Source organism: Quercus lobata, chromosome 3 (genome assembly GCF_001633185.2).
Source record: "Quercus lobata isolate SW786 chromosome 3, ValleyOak3.0 Primary Assembly, whole genome shotgun sequence".
Classification (NCBI taxonomy): domain Eukaryota; kingdom Viridiplantae; phylum Streptophyta; class Magnoliopsida; order Fagales; family Fagaceae; genus Quercus; species Quercus lobata.
The window spans coordinates 33,740,664-33,759,640 of record NC_044906.1 but is presented as its reverse complement, the minus strand read 5'-3'; the positions used below and the strand labels follow the sequence as shown (position 1 = coordinate 33,759,640).

The following is an 18,977-nucleotide window of genomic DNA, read 5'->3' as shown; positions in this document are numbered from 1 at the left end:
CCATACACAAAATGAAGAGATAAGGTGACAGGGGGTCCCCTTGTCTAATACCTCGAATGGGGCAAAAGGAGTCAAGGTAGCCACCATTAAAGAGAAGAGATGTCGACACCGAGGAAACGCAGCTCATAATAATATCAATAAGGTTCACGGGGAAGTTGAACTTGAGAAGCATTTCCCTAATGAAGCTCCATTCAATTTTGTCATAAGTTTTTTCGAGGTCAATCTTGATAGCCATATACCCCTTATTGCCTTTGGTTCTACCAATGGTATGAATCAACTCTTGAATAATAATAACATTATCGGCTCCTCTTCTACCCGGCACAAAAGCCGTTTAATAAGGCGAGACAAGTTGCTCCAAATGTGGTCTGATTCGAGCAACAATAATCTTGGAAATGATCTTGTAGATAGTATTACAGAGACTAATTGGTCTATAATTCCCAATGGTTTCAGGGCCCTAGATTTTGGGAATGAGCACAATGAGGGTTTTGTTGAGATAATCGGGAACCTTTCTCTCAGTGAAAGCTCTCATAACTTCCTCCTTAATAGAATCCCCAACTACAAGCCAGAAACGTTGAAAGAAATCAGCATGGAGACCATCCGGACTTGGAGCCTTATACGGTTTCATGGACCATATAGCATCTTTAATTTCTTCCATGGTGACCATGGCACCCATTGATGCCTTAGCTTGCTCAGACAAATGAATCTGCCAGGAAACATCATGGCTAGGAACCCGAGAGGCTGCCTCAAGAGAAGTGGTGTACAGGTAAACAAAACCACTTCTAAAGTGTTCCATGACTTCACTCTCATCAGATAACCACAAACCCCTCTCGTCTTTGACTGAGGCAATATGGTTTCTTTTCCTTCTGGCTAAGGCAGATACATGATAAAAAGCTGTATTGCGGTCTCCCTGGACCAACCAATTAATTTTGGATTTCAACATCCAAAGATCCCTCTCTTGGTCTAACACAACCTCCAGATCTTGCTGCAGCTGATTCTCGAGATTAATGAGGGAGGAGCTTGGATAGATGGAGAGAGCTTTTTGGGCACCATAGATTCTAGCCATGATTCTCCTCTTCTTCTGGTGGATATTCCCAAAATGATCCCTGTTCCAGATGGTAGCTTCCTTAGAAAAAACCTTAATAGACTCAGCTAAGTTCCTGTCCCTACTCCAGGCACTGGAAACTATATTGGGAAAGGATAGGTTCGACAACTAGAATTCTTGAAATCTGAAGGGTCTGTTGAGACGAACCCCTCTACCCGGAACGGTCTCCATTAGAATCGGGCAATGATCAGAATGGCAATGGGGTAGATGAGAAACTTTTGCATCAGGATAGAGAACACACCACTTCGGGCTCATGAAAAATCTATCAATTCTTTCCAAAATGAGATTGTTAATATCCCGTTTGTTAGTCCAAGTATACCTTGGCCCATTAAAACCCATATCAACCATATTGCATAAATCTAAGCAATCTTTAAAGGCCAGAGACCAATTCACACTAACACCCCTGCCTCCAAATTTATCCTCTTGCATAAGAGGTTCATTAAAATCGCCCGCCATAATCCATGGCTTATTATGTAAATCTGCAACCTTACATAAATTGCACCAGAGAACACATCTCTCTTCATTCCTAGGACTAGCATAAATAGCAGAGAAAATCCAGGAGAGATTTGAGGCACGTACCTTTACTTCCATGTGAATTTCCTACTCAGTTTTAGCTAGCTCCTGAATCACCACTTGATCCTCGTTCCACAGCAACCACAACCCACTAGTGAAACCAATTGTCTCCGTATAAATGGCTCCATCAAAAGGCAACCTATCTGTGATTTCCTTGGCTTTGCTACCACCCAATTTAGTCTTCATCACTACAAAAATAGCCGGATCATGCCGCTGAGTTAACTCATGAACATATGTCTGGAAAGCGGGTTTTAACGCTCCTCTACTATTCCAAATCAGAATATTCATGGTAACAATTAACATAAATGGAGATGCTTGCTCACTCCCAAGTGTAGGAGATCGTAGCAATATAATTCTCGGAGTATCGAGGTCAAACCACAAGGAGCAGGGTAAATTCAAAGACAATATAATTAAATAACAATTTCAATGAAGAAGAAAAATACTTTTGCTTAGTGATTGTTAACAAGAATAATAATAAAAACTGATTTAAATCAATAATGTAAATACTAGGGCATCGGGGTGTTTCCCTATATCGAAATGAAATTCTTTGTCATCTAAGAAAATATCTATTTCATAATTGATTGTTTTTATACAATTAAAAACTTATGATTCGGTTGAACTGAGACAATTCAAGAACGCATGATAACCTCGATTAATAATGCGGTTAGAAAAGTTTTCAGAAAAACCCATTCACTTTTAAAACCTGATTTCTATTTGAAACTATTAGAAATTCATCTAAACAATAAGAAAAACATGATTGAACTTATTGAAAGCATAGAAGAACTAATACATCAAAAGAAATCTAATTGAACAATCAAATATGTTGTAGATAAAATCCTAGAAAGAATCACATTGAATATTCATATCGTATAGAAGAAACATAACCTCTAGCCCTAGCAAAGAGTTTAGGCTGCCATTAGAGAAAGGAAAATACAAGGTTTTCTCTCCAAAATTCGTTCTGCCCAGCCTCCCTTCAAAACCCTAATGTCTAAGTGTCCAAAGAAAATAAAACATTTACTATTTTAATTTCCGTCCAAGTTTACAGTGGTAACTTGTGAGTTAATTTCGGCCTTCAAAAATTGAGAATTTTGAAAAACTCAAAACTGAAAAGTTGTAGATATTTAAGTCACGGTTCCAACCCATCTTGTCTTGTGTCAATTGGATTTTTGAGGAGAGAGATACGCCCAAAATACTGATCAGTGCTCAGATTAGATTTTTCCTTTTCAAATTCTGCCTCTTTGATTTCTTTCCTTATTTGAAGTTTCCAATCATGGTAGACGATCCAAGCACTCCAGCTGCACCTCCTTAGACATTTAAGCATGGTCCTTTAGTGCCACTTTAATTCTAGTTTGGCCTCCATTTTCTTACAAATTCCTATAAACTCATCTTTCTCACATGATTTCCTGAAAGTAGAAAATTACACACAATGAATAGTATCTTATTCAAGAAATTATGTAAAGATAAATAATAAGGATTAATGCAAATCATGGCCTAATTATACAAATTAAGCATAATAATAAGGAGATAATGCCCATATAAATATATAACAAGTATACATTTTAAGGCGTTATCAGGAGACAACAGATCAATCGGTAGGAGGGACTCCATTCCCTTCCTCCGATACCATGCAATCAATTCCCAAATCTTCATAAATTGACCTATCTCCAGAGCGAGGACTTGAGAAACCCCCGGTATTTCCTTCCCCAACACCCGCACTTGTGGCTAAACTGTGATCAACGACACTGGACTGAAGGGTGTTGAGATCACCTTCTACACCCTCACAGTTGGTGATTAAAGCTTCGGAACGCACGGCTCCAGCTTGCCGGTCACCTGGTGGGTCGATCCAATCGCTCCTCTGCTCAAAATTCTCATAGGACGACGTCGTGAACCTGAAAGAAGGATCCAGGCCAGCTGGCGACTCCCTAGACCGTGTATGGGCATAGGAAGGAGATGGGGCTGCGGGTTTGGCATTTGAGAATTTTTCCCTAGTGTTGCCATCGCTGGTAATGTGTGAAGGAGGACGAACTAATTTGGCGAGGGATTTTTTCCGTTTAACAAAGGATGGGTTCTTTTTAGGGGCTTGGGCTTGAGATTTCAGGCTTTTTGAAGGCCCAATACCTGAGTGAAAGTCACCAGTCTCTTTTGCCAACAAGGAGCTACCCGTTGGGTCCATTTTGGAGTTGTCTATTTGGTTCATGAGGCCCAAGACAGAATTTTTGGGTGACCCTAGCCCGTTGGGGCTCTCTGCATTCCAGAATACTTCCGTCCTTTTAGTGTGGTCCCCAACGCCATGCAAAGAGCCCCTTCGTAGCATGCTCTGAGAATGGTCAGTACTACTAGCCGACGTGCCTCTCCAAACCGTATTTTTCGGAGGTAGTTGGGCAGCGCCAGCCCGGCCAGAAATTCCAGTACGCTTTGTACTGATATTTGGTTTTGTTCCCTTCTGCTCATTTGTCCTTCTACTCACCACCATCCACGGTTCATACTGACCATCCACCTCCGTGTCTTCTCTCACTTTAGTCCTTTCCCTATTGACCGTTACGGAATGACTATCATGTGTCTCATGTGATGTAGCATCTCGGCCAGCCAACACCTCCTCTTTCGAAACCACCTGCTCCTTCCCCTTACGAATGGTGTAAGGGCATGCTTCCAACTTATGCCCAAGTCTACCACAGGAAAAACATAAGCTTTGTATGCCCTCATAGGTCATAGCTTGCTTAAACCGTCCAATAAGGATGGTGTTCACCAAAGGTTTATTAATATCAATTTGAATGCACAATCTAGCGTATTTGCCACGAGTCTCCATGGCTGTATGGGAATCTATTCTCAGAACCTTGCCAATGGACTCTCCAATCTGCTTTAGCACCTCTGCTTCATACAGCTCAAAGGGAAGTTCACATAGATGAATCCAAACCGCAATGAGGGAGACATTCGCCGTTGAAGGCTTAAAGAAAGGTTCCCATGGTCTAATAGAAAGAAAATGGTCACCCAAGAACCATGGCCCTCTCCTTAAAACATTATCCAGATCTTCCTTAGCAAAAAATCTAACCAAAAAAAATCCATACCCAAGATCCACACAATCCATTCTAGTCGATGGTCTCCACATTTGGTTAAGCTTGGTACGCATGTAAGTGAGGCTGATTGTTCTTCCAACCAGCTTGACTATAATAGCTTTCGACAATGGACCTCTAATGCGTCGTTTTGTTTCCTTCGTCAGTTTGACAGTGACCCATCCTTCCGGAATCCGACCGTTAGACTCGCTACCCTCACCCTCAGAGAACTCATCTTCCTCCATAAGACTCTCAAAGTCAAAAGCATTCACATAAGCCCCTGGCATTTCACCCACAAGCTTTTCCTTGAAGGAGGCTTTGGCAAAGGAGCCAGTATTTTGCTGCCTCGGAGCTGGAGAGCTTTCCCTTGAGCCAACATTAAACTCTGCGTGATGATAGTCCTTCACCTTCTTGTTGCTCCGAGCCAGTTCTGCCTCTTCCTCTCTAGAGAGCGTGTGTGGTTGCATTCCTAGAGAGCGTTTTTCCTAAAGCACTTCATTTTTTGTCATTTTTGTTTGGTTGAGAGTTAAAAAGTGAGTTTGTATAAATTTATTCATATACCCTTATTAAAAAATGATGCTCAATTAAAATAAAATAAAATGACAAAAAAAAAAAACAATCACACAAATTTATTAAAAAATAAAAATCATGTCTAGAAAAAAAAAATACATCTAAAAAAAAGGAATGAGAACAAAAGAAACATTTAACAAGGGTAATGAAGCCTAGAAAATAAAATGAAAAAAAAGAATGAGAACAAAAATCAAGTAGTTATTAAATTTGGAATTAAAAAAAAAAAAAAAAAAAAAAAAAAAAAAAAAAAAAAAAACGTGCTAAAGCTCATGTGCAACTTGCACATGGGCATTTTTATCCTTCACCCATCATATTTTTCCCACCAAGGTTTCTCTCTATTTTGGGAAAAAACTTTTTAGTGGACCTGGTGAGCTTTACCATCATTTTTCCATCAATAAAATGCGCTCCAAAAAGTTTTTTCAATTTATTTATTTATTTATTTTTCACTCTATCTAAAATCCACGCTCCACTACATTCTATCTAAAAGATTAAAACGGATGGAAAAGCACGTGAAGAGAAAGGAGGTCTGAAACAATAATTCACATTATGGGCCCTACATGGCCAGAACGGGAAATAAAAACGAGGCCTGGAAAAGGGCGCAAGTATGGGAGAAGAAGATAATTGAACGGCAAGTAAGTGCACTTTACCCCACTTAATCAGAATCATACATCTTCTTGTTTTCGTACAATACGTTTGTACCATTATATAGAAAATTTGTGGATAATAATTTAATAAAGTTCCCTTGCCATTCTAAAGGAAAATGACTGACCTCCTGCCCCAAAAAAGATATTTGGATATGTGGCTAGATTTTTCTCTCACTCTATAATTGCCACGGTTCATGCCACACCCACAATCTCACATCGTTTGTGTTTGAATCTAAATTCCAACGTCATTGAAAAGGACCAGTGAATTAAGAAGGGAAAATCAAAAAATTTTGAAGACCATTTTTGACAAATCGAAAGAAGAAAATATAAAGAATCTTTCCTATCTCCACCTTTAGGACAAAAACATTAATTTATGATAATAAAGATGAGAATCATTAACAAGTCTTCTCCATAGATTTATTCAGTTCTTCTTCTTCTTCTTCTTTTATTTTTTTTTATTACTTTTTTGAGAATAATGTGTGTGACATTATATGTGCGAATCATTATTTTGAGAGTTAATATATTTTTTTTAACATTTCTTGGAAATAATATTGTAAATTATTATTTCTTTAGGTTTTTATTTTTATATATGTGAAAGTTGTCGTGTGATTATATATGATAATTGAATTATGAGCAAAAGCATGAAAGAGAGTGCACACATAAAAGTTTACATAATTCGGCCTAGCAGCCTACCTCCACAATGAGAAAGCTCTTGATAATTACATATTATTATATTAAGCACTTGTGGGTTCCAGTAAGTTCAACTGGTAAAATCTCTGATAGTTGTATAAGAGATCTAAGGTTTAATCCCCGTCTACACCAAAAATTGATTTGTGTTTTGGTTTGATAATAAAGAGTTATTATCAGGAGCAGACTCTATAGGTTGAAACTCTCTCAAAAAAAGAAAGAAAAAAAAAGCACTTGTATTACAATGATCCCAATATATGATTTATATGCTAAAAAAAATACTTGATTAACCCTAAGATAACCATAGACTAACCTAATATTAATATACTTGTTTTACAAGTGCATGGACTTACAATTAGCATGGGTTACTTGGGCCATAATTAGCCTAATAATATTTTTTTTAATTTTATTTAAATAAAAGTTAGAAAAATTCTTTAGTTAGTATATATGGTTCTCAAGACTGCTTGGGAATTATATCTTTATTTATTTTTTGTTACCTAATTATATAAATGTAATTAAGGGGAAGCACTGAGGCCATATAGTTTATGGTGTGAAAAGTTTAAATTCTTTAAAGTATTATAAAGGCACGCATTATTTGGTGAAAAGTTTGAGATAATTGTAGGTAAGATGGAGATGAAGCCAAACTGGCAAAGCAAGTTATATCACACCCCATACCCATATCACTCTTTTGTTCTCATATGGAGTCATGCCAACAGCAGATATGTCATACCGTCACAATAAAAAAAGCTTATTAATTCAACGTAGCAAAATGAGTGTCACCAGACAAGGAAACCTATTTATTTTTTAAAGTGTACCTTTGGGCAATGATGATTTATGATTAAAATTGCCATATTTTTCATGAGCATCTTTTAATTTCAATGCTTTCACATGCATGCATTAATCCTTTTACTATGATCTGGTCAGTGGTTAGTACACGTGGAGGAACGACTCAATGAAGACTAAGACTTCTGCCTTAAGCAGGTAACCTTAAAAGCATTTTCTTTTTACTAGAAAATATCTTTAAAAAAAGTTAATGTAGGTCATAAGAAAGTATTTTTAGAGAATTTTAAGAGAAAAGAAAAAAAAATTAATTTTTTTAACAATTTTTTATATTTTCTATAAAAATAATATTAATTTTTTTAAAAAATAATTAATTAAAAATACCATAAGAGCACCTATTAACAAGACCTGATAAAGTTTATTACAATTTGATAAAAGGAGGAAATTTTAAAATAATATTACGAGTGTGTTTGATATCCGCTTATAAGCTTAGCTTTTTTATTATTTTAGTAAAAATTTTTTAACACAAAGCTAAATAAACTGTTTTCAAACCGACTCTACATTTAAGAAAGTGAAAACCTAAGAGAATACACCTACCATTACCAACCAATTAGTTTTAAACCCCAACCCAAGAGCTAGCTACATTTGGACTATATCTTAGAAGGGGTAGTCAATCACTTATGTCTAATTCGGAACCCCCAAGCTTTTTTTTTTTTAAGAGAAATGATATGTCTACAATATTTTCACAATATTTTTACAACAAATCTTAAGTGACAGGTTGTTACAAGTTGTTATTGTTGAGGCAAAAAAGTAATCTTAGTGTTAAGTTTAAATTTGAATCAATAACAACTAATTACCTATAATTTGTTGTGAAAATATTATAAAAATAATATTACACAATAATTTTTTTTTTGATAACCAAACCAAGCATCTTTTTATTATTATTTATTTAATGGCTTATAGATGAATACTTTTCTTTAACAAACTCGGTTGGTGGGTGGTGTGGTTACCACGTATTTCACAGAAAGCAAAAGCAAAACGAGCTGCCTATTGTTGACCTCGGAAATCAGGATATGCGCATATCCTTTTGTAAAAAGGTAGAAATGGAATTAATCCACATGCTGTGGTTGGAGAACCCAAGATTGGTGCCCAATTTTGGGGACAAATTCAAATCCTCACTAGTAGTTGGAGTCTTTTGGGTTAATATTGCAAAATCTAAAGTTAATTTGCGTTATAAGAACTGTTGGAAGTTATTTGGCAGATTGAGGAGAGAGACTGAATTTTGGCATCACCATTGCCGAAATTCAGCCAAAAAGTAGGAGAGAGAAGAATCAAATGGAGGAAAGAGAAAATGTTGAATTTCGGCAACGTGGATGCCGAAATTCCACTGCCCAATTCTGCTGCCCGAGTGCTGTGTGTCCAAGTGTGGAGTGCTGTTTAAAAAAAAAAAAGGCAATGGCGGCAATGCCATTGCCGAAATATGGGAATAAATTTTTTTTTTTAGCAATTGTGGCAATGACATTGCCGAAAATGGGGAAGAAAAAAAAAGTAGTTCCGAAATATCTGGAAGAGTAAAAAAAAGTTTCATGTCCACAATATTTTCACAATAAATCACATGTAATTAGTTATTATTAGTTCAAAAAAATTTGTGACAACTAATTGTGGCAATGGCATTGCCGAAATAGGAAAAAAAAAAAAATTGTGGCAAACTAATTGTGACAATACCATTGCTGAAATAGGGAGAAAAATAAAAGTGACAAACTAATTAAGGCAATTGCATTACCAAAATAGGGAGAAAAAAAAAATTGTCACAACCTAATTGTGGCAATACTATTGCCGAAATAGGGGAATAAATTTTTTTTTTAGCAATTGTGGCAATAGGATTGCCGAAATAGGTAGGGAAACTTCCCTATTTCGGCAATGCCATTGCTGAAAATGTGAGGGAAAAAAAAAAAAAAAAAAGAGAGAGAGAAGGATTATGGCAATGGGATTGCCGAAATAGGGGAAAAAATTTGTTTCCATATTTCGGCAATTCCATTGACGAAAATTTGGGAAAAAATAAAAATAAAAAAGAAAGAATTGTGGCAATGGAATTGCCGAAATAAAAAAATTTTCCCCTTATTTCGGCAATAGCATTGCCGAAAATGTGAAAAAAAAAAGGATAAGGATTACGGCAATGCTATTGCCGTAATCCTTCTCTTTTTCTTTTTTCTTTTTTTCACATTTTCGGCAATGCTATTGCCGTAATCCTTTTCTTTTTTTTTTTTTTTTTTTTTTCACATTTTCGTCAATGTAATTGCCCAAATAGGGAAACAAATTTTTCCCCTATTTCGGCAATCTCCATTGCCACAATCTCTCTCTTCTTTTTTTTTTTTTTTTTTTTTTTTCTCACATTTTCGGCAATGCGCCATAATTTTTTTTTTCCCTCACATTTTCGGTAATGGCATTGCCAAAATAGGGAAGTTTCCCTATCTATTTTGGTAATCCCATTGCCACAATTGCTAATTTTTTTTTTATTCCCCTATTTCGGCAATAATATTGCCACAATTAGGTTGTAACAAATTTTTTTTTCTCCCTATTTTGGTAATGCAATTGCCTTAATGAGTTTGTCACTTTTATTTTTCTCCCTATTTCTGCAATGGTATTGTCACAATTAGTTTGCCACAAATTTTTTTTTTCCTATTTCGGCAATGCCATTGCCACAATTAGTTGTCACAAATTTTTTTGAACTAATAATAACTAATTACATGTGATTTATTGTGAAAATATTGTGGACATGAAACTTTTTTTTACTCTTCCAGAGATTTCGGAACCACTTTTTTTTTTCTTCCCCATTTTCGGTAATGTCATTGCCACAATTGCTAAAAAAAAAAAAATTTTATTCCCATATTTCGGCAATGGCATTGCCGCCATTGCCTTTTTTTTTTTTTTTTTTTCAACAGCACTCCACACTCGGACACACAGCACTCGGGCAGTAGAATGGGGCAGTGGAATTTCGGCATCCACGTTGCCGAAATTCAACATTTTCTCTTTCCTCCATTTGATTCTTCTCTCTCCTACTTTTTGGCTGAATTTCGGCAATGGTGATGCCGAAATTCAATCTCTCTCCTCAATCTGCCAAATAACTTCCAACAGTTCTTATAACACAAATTAACTTTAGATTTTGCAATATTAACCCAAAAGACTCCTAGTAGTTGTGTTCAAAACTCAAAACAGACTTCCACAATATTTAGGATTCATGAACCTTAACAAATACTACCCTAATGACATTTATTAATGAAGGATTTTTTTATACCACTTTAATAAGAAGTATAAAAGTTTGTTAAAAAAAGTTAGATTATGTTTAATATCAGTTTTTGTTTTTTATTTTGAAAAACTTGTTTTGGAAAATATAAAGAGAAAACAATTTTCTTGTATTTTTGATATAAAAAATATTTTTGGTTAGTTGAAATTAAAAAAAAAATAGCTTTTTGAAAAAAAAAAAAAAAACTAAAATATGTTGTTATTAAGATTTAAACTCTTATGCTAACTCATTAAATGAAACAGATTCATTAAATCAAATACATATTTTCTTTTACTTTTGAAGACAAGAAAGAATAATATTACATATACAAACTATTTTACAATATTTTTACAAATTGCTAATATAGTTTTAACATTTTTCAAATATTTATATCCGTTCCGTTAAGATAATCCTTTAACCTTTATTATCTTCAACTTTAGTTAAAGCAGAATTTCTACCTACCAAGATAAGCATAGGAAATTTAGGCAAACTACTCCAAGGAAAATCTAGGCTTATCTGGTGGCTTTTCTGATTTTGCCACGTTCGAAAGCAAATTTTGAAAGCATCCCATGTGGGCTTTGACCAATAATCTAATTTGATTGTTTTAATTTAATAAATTGACCTTAATAATCTATATGCAGTCTCCAGACATTTCAAAGTTTAATATAAATTTCACGAATTCAATCTACAAATATTCCCAGAATCAGCGGCCAATTTTATATACCATCTCAGAAACAATGAACCCATTTAAAAATTAAATAAAAAAAAAAAACACAAATTTTATTTCAAACCAAAACCTCAAATTTTATTTGTGAGGAACAATTGCAAGTTCTTCTCCAACACACACCATAATCATCAACTTCGAAATCAAAAACAAACAGATGTCTATGAGCAGCGAAGCTCATACATAATTTATGTCTCTTGGAAACTGAAATCATCAGAAATGAAACTAACAAAAACAAGAAAAGCATAAATACTTTCCTCCATCCCCATTTAGATTTAGTTGAGGAATTATGATAATTAATCAATGGGAATAAATCTTGAGATTGAGGGACTTGTTGATCCATGCCTTCCAACTCCCACTCCCACTCCCATTCCCCTTGCTAGAAATCTGCTGCATCGATCCTTCCTCATCTCCTTCCATTTTCACTGGCTGGGGCTTCTTGCACAGCATGAAATTCCGAACTCCTTGTGATCCAATTGTGTCCCATGGACTCAATGCTGCAATCATATTCATATACGAAACAAGTTTATTACCCAAAATCCAAGTTGATTCCCTATCAAAAAGTTGAAACTTGCAACTTTTTTATTATTAAAAAAAAAAAAAAAATCTGTTCTTGTCTATAAAATTTGAATCAAAACTGAAATGGGTTTTCGATATTTTGATCATAGGAAACAAACAACAATAATAAATTGAAAAACGATGAATATCAGAGATGGGTTTTGGAAAAAAAAAAAAGGATTACCTTCAGGTCCAGCATTTGGGCAGTAGAGGAAGAAATCATTGAGATTGGATCCGAGAACCGGAAGGCGACCCTCACGGGCGTAGGATTTGAGGGCGGTGTCGATGACCGCAGCGACAAGCTCGTCCTCACTCACCACGAATCGGATCGGACCGGCACTCCCTAACACGGTTATGCTAATCAACAACCTGTTACCGCCTTTGTTGGCGGCGGTCTGATTTTTCTTTGGCTTGTACAGCAACATCTTTGTAACCCAAAAAAACAAAGACCCACGAATACAACAACAACAACAAAAAAAAAACTAAAACAAATCTAACCGACAATTTTTTTTTTTTCAAATAGGAATGAGATGTTGTTGGAGAATGAAAAAAATTATAACTGAGAAATTCAGAAAGTGCAAAGAGGGTTTAAGGTGTTTGAGAATTCACGGGTCGACGCCGAGGCAGCGGTAGTACCAGCCTTCCTTGCAAGATCCGAAAGCAAAAGCGAAAGCGATTGCAGCGCTCGCCCTTGTTTGGGAGAGGGGGCGCATGAAACTGCTACTACTTGAGATTTCCACCATTCACAATAACCTGTGATTCAATTTTTGTTTAGAAGTGAATCCCTCAGAGAAGAGAGAAAGATTGGTATTTTGGGTCTTTATTTTTGCTTTGTTTTGCTGTGTGTGTGTGTGTAGGAAAAAGAAAAGAGTGGCTGGCGTTACTTAAATAAATTGAGAGAGAGAGAGAGAGCGAGAGAAAGAGGTGCTTAAGAGTTAAGTTTTATTACGGTTTAGGGTTTGTGTTTGGAAATTAGAATTAGAGTTTGTATTTGGGTTTGCTTCCTCTAATTTAAAAAATGGATTTTTTGTAATTTAGCACCGATTTTCTGCCGTTTCTATTTCTCTCGGGAAGTTTTCCAAGTCCTTCCAGAATTACAGATTTATTATTTACAGCTTTGAATCTCTTAAACAATTTATGAAATTTTATTTTATATTTTTTTACCGCACAACAGCCAGTTAGTCCATTTCAATTTAAGGCCTTTTTTTTTTTTTTTTTTTTTTTTTTTTTTTTTTTTCTCAAAAAAAAAAAAAATTTGAGGCCTTCTTTACGTTTGTTGGTTTGTTTCTTTGTTTCTTTGTTTATTTATTTATTTTTTTTATAAACCTATTTTTCTTTAGGTAAGACTTAGGTACAGTATTTAAGTGTTATTCCTTAAAATTCAACCCGTCTTAAAATTCAACCATGTGAATTTGTTTTCATGGAATGGAAGTGTATTTTTTTGTTAAGTAGCCACATGACTGAATCTTAAAAGGAAAACTTAAGAAACAACACCTAAAATATTGTATCTAAGTTTTGTCGTTTTTCTTTTCTAGGTGGGAAATGAGAAAGAGGGACACGGGTTAGCCCAAATCTTTATACAATATAAACACCTGCTTCATTTTTGGTACGTGTTTGCATTAGGTCTGTTCTAGTGCAGTAGAGTTAATCCTTAATAAAAAAAAAAAGACGATTGAACCAAATCTTATTTTTCTTGAAATGATAGCAAAACCAAATCCGCTTTAATCTTTATTTCAATGAGCTACAATTACAAGAGATAAGAGATATCATGCACATATAAGTGTGCATTCGGCAATTGTTGGAAAATGTTTTGTTTTGTTTTGTTTTTTGTTTTTTGTCTTAGAATGCGGTTGGCATTAATTTATTTAGGTTTTATTTATTTTTAAAAAAATTAAAAATGTGATAAAATACACTTATATTTTAAAAAAGTGAGAAAAAGTGAAATTTTAAAAAACTGTATATAAAAGCTAAAAGTTGAATAAAAAGACTCATGCCAAACAAACTATTCGTAAATTTTCTAACTGTTAAGCTTTTTGTAACACATTTAACATAAAAATTACCAAAAATTATATATTTTGATAAAATATTATGCAGATAAGCTACCGAGACTAAGCAAAGCCAAACAAACTTAAGTCTTGAGATTATCTATAAAGGAAATTGCCTTTTTTTCCCCTATCCCTATATGCACAGAAAATTTAAGATTATATATATATATATATATATATATATGTCTAAATATGTTATTATTAGACATTCATATTTTTATATAATTATTAAAAATTTATATATGGAATTATATTATTTAGCATTAATTATTTATTTATGGAATTGGTCTCTCCTCTGTCATCCTTGAGGGTGGTTTAAAGGAATCTAAATCTTCTGTCTCACTTTTTTTGCTCCATTTTATACTCCACCAATAAAAACTTGCCACGTGTTAACATAATTAATTAAATACTATCATTATTGACTTATTAATTTTATCATTATTAATTAACGGTAGTATTTAATTAGTTAGGTGAATACGTGACAAGTTTTTATTGGTGGAGTATAGAGTGGAGCAGGAAAAGTGGGACAGAAGATTTAGACTCGGTTTAGAGTAGGTCATCAAAGTTTTAAGAAGTTCATCCAATGTTAACTTTTTGTATATTTGATAAGTGGAGTTTTGAAATAATATATTGAGATATGAAATGATTTGAATTTTTTATGTTCACTTCATGATAATTGCTCTTTATCATCAAAGTGAGACACAATTAAGTTTCAATCTAAAGTCATTTGTTTGATAGTAAGAGACTTTACTAATTGAGCTAACTGAACCAATGATAGTTTCATATTCATAGTTGTTATTGTGGGGCCCGGCCCAGAAATAATGGGCTATTCCAAATTCAGGCCCGTCCGAGGAGCGTCCTGTCCGAAGAGAAACCACATATGAAGCATTACTCAATCCCATAAACGCCAAGGAAACCTGTCCGAGGAGTAACTCCTCCTCGGACATCACGAAGCCCAGACGAGGAACTCTCCCCAGCCACTTCGGTTCGTCCTCCCAACATATAAAATGAATAAAATCCAAAATATCCCATGGAGAGCTACCACCACATTAATTGCGCCCCAACCACCCTCTTGGCCGCATTAATGAGGAAATGACCCCTAAACAGTACCGCCTTGGCCTCTGCAACTCACATGGGGAGAGATAAAGGCGTCTGATGGGACAGCCACTCAAGTATGTGCTTAGATAGTCAACAAGTGTAGGGTTGAGATGAGAGAAGGGAACTATATAATGTAGTGGAGTCCCTTAAAGAGGGGGACGAAAATTTCTATATGAGGAACGAAAGAAATAAACTTATACGGGAGAGATCCATTTTCATGTCTTTATTTTCTGCAACCATATTGCCCATGCATCAGACTGAATAGACACGCTGAGGCCAAGTTCTTTGACCCATCCTCTACAAATATTTATTGTGGGTTGCGCTTTGGGCCAGGACTTGATCAATCGAATTTGGGCCAGGAAAATCGTGCAACTACAATTGGCGCCGTCTGTGGGAAGAACTAGAGCATCAGCTAGCACAACGGTCAAGCATGGCAGAACTAGGTCCGCACCAGGAGAATCCTCACCAGGCTAACTCCCAACAGACACAACCCGCCGAGTCCCAGAGGCAAAATAATCCCGTCAACCCAGGCCGCAGGGGAAATCGTGAGGGAAGTGTGCATACTATTCGGACAAGCCAGAGTCACACTCAGATAGGTAGTCACGTGTCCCAGAAGCGAAATAGTCACCAGGCCATGCAGCGAGAGATAGATGATCTGAAGAGGAAGCTACGACGAGCACAGCGAAGGCGATCTCCTTCAGACTCAGACAAGTCCTCTAATGCGGAGGATGTGAGTTACCGACGGAGGTCAAGGACCCCCCCAAGTGAAACCTTTACCTACGAAAAGGAACTACGCCCTGTGCGGAAGTATGAGAGCCCATCTAGTAAGGGTTCGGGAAACGACGCCATGAAGAAGGCGTTGGATCAGGTTTCAAGGTCCCCCTTCACGTATAGAATTGAAGGGGCTGAGCTGCCTCGACGGTTCAACCAACCGGCGTTCGCCATCTATAGCGGTCGATCAGACCCGGTAGAGCATGTGAGTCAATTTAACCAAAAGATGGCGATCGACTCGCAAAATGAGGCCCTTATGTGTAAAATCTTCCCGTCCAGCTTGGGATCAATGGCGATGAGATGGTTCAACGGCCTGAAGACAAATTCCATAAGCTCTTACAAGCAGCTCACTCGGGATTTCTGCTCTCGCTTTATCACCAACACCAGAGTCCCCAGGCCCCTCAGTTCGCTATTGTCCTTATCCATGCACGAGGGAGAGACTCTGAAAGTATACTCCGATAGATACTGGGAAGTATATAATGACCTGGATGATAACCACGATACTGTCGCTATCAGCACATTCAAAAGCGGCCTCCCCACCGACCATGGCTTAAGGAAATCCCTCACTGGCAAACCGGTTGCCAACGTTGATCAGTTGAGGGATAGGATAGACAAGTACAAAAGAGTGGAGGAAGATCAGCTGCAAGGGAGGGGGAAGGAGAAGGTTATCCACCCTAAAGCAAATGATTTCAGGTCGGAACGGCACAATCATGGTCAGCCGAGGAGAGATTTTTCGCGACAGGCTGGGCAGAGTAACCCGCAAACAGTGAATGCCATATTCAGAGAGCCCGTACAATAGGTACTGGAGAAAGTAAGAGATGAACCCTATTTCAGGAGGCCGGGAAAGATGGCTGGAGAACCTTCCAAACGTAACCAGAACCTGTACTGCCACTATCATCAAGACCATGGGCACACTACCGAGGACTGCAGGAATCTGTGGAAACATCTGGATCAGTTGGTCCGAGAAGGAAAGTTACGTCACCTGCTGCACCCATCGAGCGGCCACACCGGCCAAGCAACACAAGAACCTCGAAAGGACGTGACCTTAAGACCACCCACCGGGACGATACATGTCATCTTCGCTGCACCAAGAAGAACGGGACCACCCATCCCCAGGGTGTTAGCTGTTGATCGGTTCCCCTCCAGGAGCAGGCAGAGGGAACACAAAAGGTCAAAAAAGGGAAGCTCTTTGATACTGGGGTTCTCGGATGAGGATAAGAGAGGAACTATTCAACCTCACGATGATGCCTTGGTGGTCACTCTGAGGATTGGGGGCTTTGACGTGAAAAGGGTGTTGGTGGATTCGGGAAGTGCAGTAGAGATAATGTACCCTGATCTATACAAGGGGCTGAACCTGAAGCCAGAAGATTTGGCAGTTTATGACTCCCCCCTTCTTAGTTTCGAGGGAAGAATGGTTACGCCAAAAGGACAAATCCGACTACCCATACAGACTGGGACGGAGGTGGTGGAAGTGAATTTTATCGTCGTCGACGTTTACTCACCCTACACCGCGATAGTCGCCAGGCCATGGATCCACGCCCTGGAAGCCGTAACCTCCACACTTCATCAGAAGGTGAAATACCCATCCAAAGGACAAGTGGAAGAGATCCGAGGAGATCAGGCCGTGTCCAGGCAGTGTATGGTGGCCGCCGTCTTACATCGGCCCCATGCCGAGTCCTCGACCCCTGAAAGTTTATAGCAATCAGCCGCCTCGGCAGAGCAAGACGACGAACTGGCCGAGGAGATAGGGTGTGAAAGTTTAGATAAAATCGCTGTCAACGACGACCCGGAGAAGTTTTTTCTGGTCGGCTCGGAATTGCCCTCTCAAGAAAAGGAGGAACTGGTCGGATTTCTTAGAGAAAATGTCGACGTGTTCGCATGGGAAGCCTACGACGCCCCGGGCGTCGATCCCAGCCTTATTTGTCACCACCTGAACGTCAACCCCTCTTCCACTCCGAAGAAGCAGCCACCCCGACGCCCTTCAAAGGAACATGCTAGTGCCGTAAAAGACGAAGTGGCAAAGCTAAAAAGAGTGGGGGCTATCAAAGAGGTCTTTTACCCAGAGTGGTTGGCAAACACGGTGGTGGTAAAGAAGAAGACAGGGAAATGGAGGGTCTGCGTAGACTTCACAGACCTGAACAAGGCATGCCTAAAGGACCCATTCCCCCTACCCCGAATTGATCGATTGGTGGATGCAACCGTGGGGCACCCTCGAATGAGCTTCCTGGACGCCTTCCAAGGCTATCATCAGATACCCCTTGCGCTAGAGGACCGGGAGAAAACGGCTTTCATGACGCCCATCGGAAACTATCATTATAAGGTGATGCCGTTTGGGCTAAAGAACGCAGGCTCAACCTACCAAAGAATGATGACTCGGATGTTTGAACCACAACTGGGCAAGATTATTGAGGTTTATATAGATGATATGGTCGTCAAGAGTAGAAGGGCGTCCGAGCACGTGAAGGACCTCGGAACAATCTTCACCATATTAAGGGAGCACCGGTTGCGGCTGAATGCCTCCAAATGTTCATTCGGGGTCGGGTCTGGGAAATTCCTAGGGTATATGGTCACCCACAGGGGAATAGAAGTAAGTCCCGATCAAATCAAAGCCATTAATAGCCTACAGGCACCTCGGAATCCGAAGGAAGTACAGAAGCTCACTGGTATGATTGCGGCATTGAACCGGTTCATATCGAGATCGGCGGATCGATGACGGCCTTTCTACCTCCTGATAAACAAGTGGAAAGAGTTTGCATGGTCGGAGGATTGCGTTCAGGCTTTCCAGCAACTTAAAGACTACCTGTCCCGACCACCCATCATGTCCAGCCCTGAGGCAGATGAGGTGCTGTTTGCCTACATCGCCGTAGCTCCCCACGCTGTAAGCCTGGTACTAATACGGGATGATAATGGGGTGCAGCGACCGGTGTACTATGTGAGCAAATCACTACATGAGGCCGAGGTGCGATACCTACCTTTAGAAAAGGCAATTCTGGCAATAGTGCATGCAACCCGAAAACTTCCTCATTACTTTCAGGCGCACACGGTCATCGTTCTGACTCAGCTTCCCCTCCGAGCAGTGCTTCGAAGCGCTG

At 38.1% G+C, this 18,977-nt stretch overlaps 2 protein-coding genes across 2 annotated transcripts; both read right to left on the bottom strand.

The window, feature by feature from the left end:
* Nucleotides 1-454: 454 nt before the first annotated feature.
* LOC115980796 lies at nucleotides 455-1,558 on the bottom strand. Its single transcript, XM_031103008.1, has 2 exons — nucleotides 1,422-1,558; nucleotides 455-1,163 (listed from the first exon to the last, which is right to left on the bottom strand). Exons 1-2 carry the CDS (start codon nucleotides 1,556-1,558, stop codon nucleotides 455-457), a joined length of 846 nt encoding a protein of 281 aa, XP_030958868.1.
* Nucleotides 1,559-11,467: 9,909 nt separating this feature from the next.
* Nucleotides 11,468-12,818, bottom strand: LOC115979217 (uncharacterized protein At4g22758-like). Its single transcript, XM_031101198.1, has 2 exons — nucleotides 12,156-12,818; nucleotides 11,468-11,910 (listed from the first exon to the last, which is right to left on the bottom strand). The coding sequence occupies exons 1-2, from the start codon at nucleotides 12,394-12,396 to the stop codon at nucleotides 11,714-11,716; spliced, it is 438 nt and encodes a 145-aa protein (XP_030957058.1). The 5' UTR covers nucleotides 12,397-12,818; the 3' UTR covers nucleotides 11,468-11,713.
* Nucleotides 12,819-18,977: the final 6,159 nt, after the last annotated feature.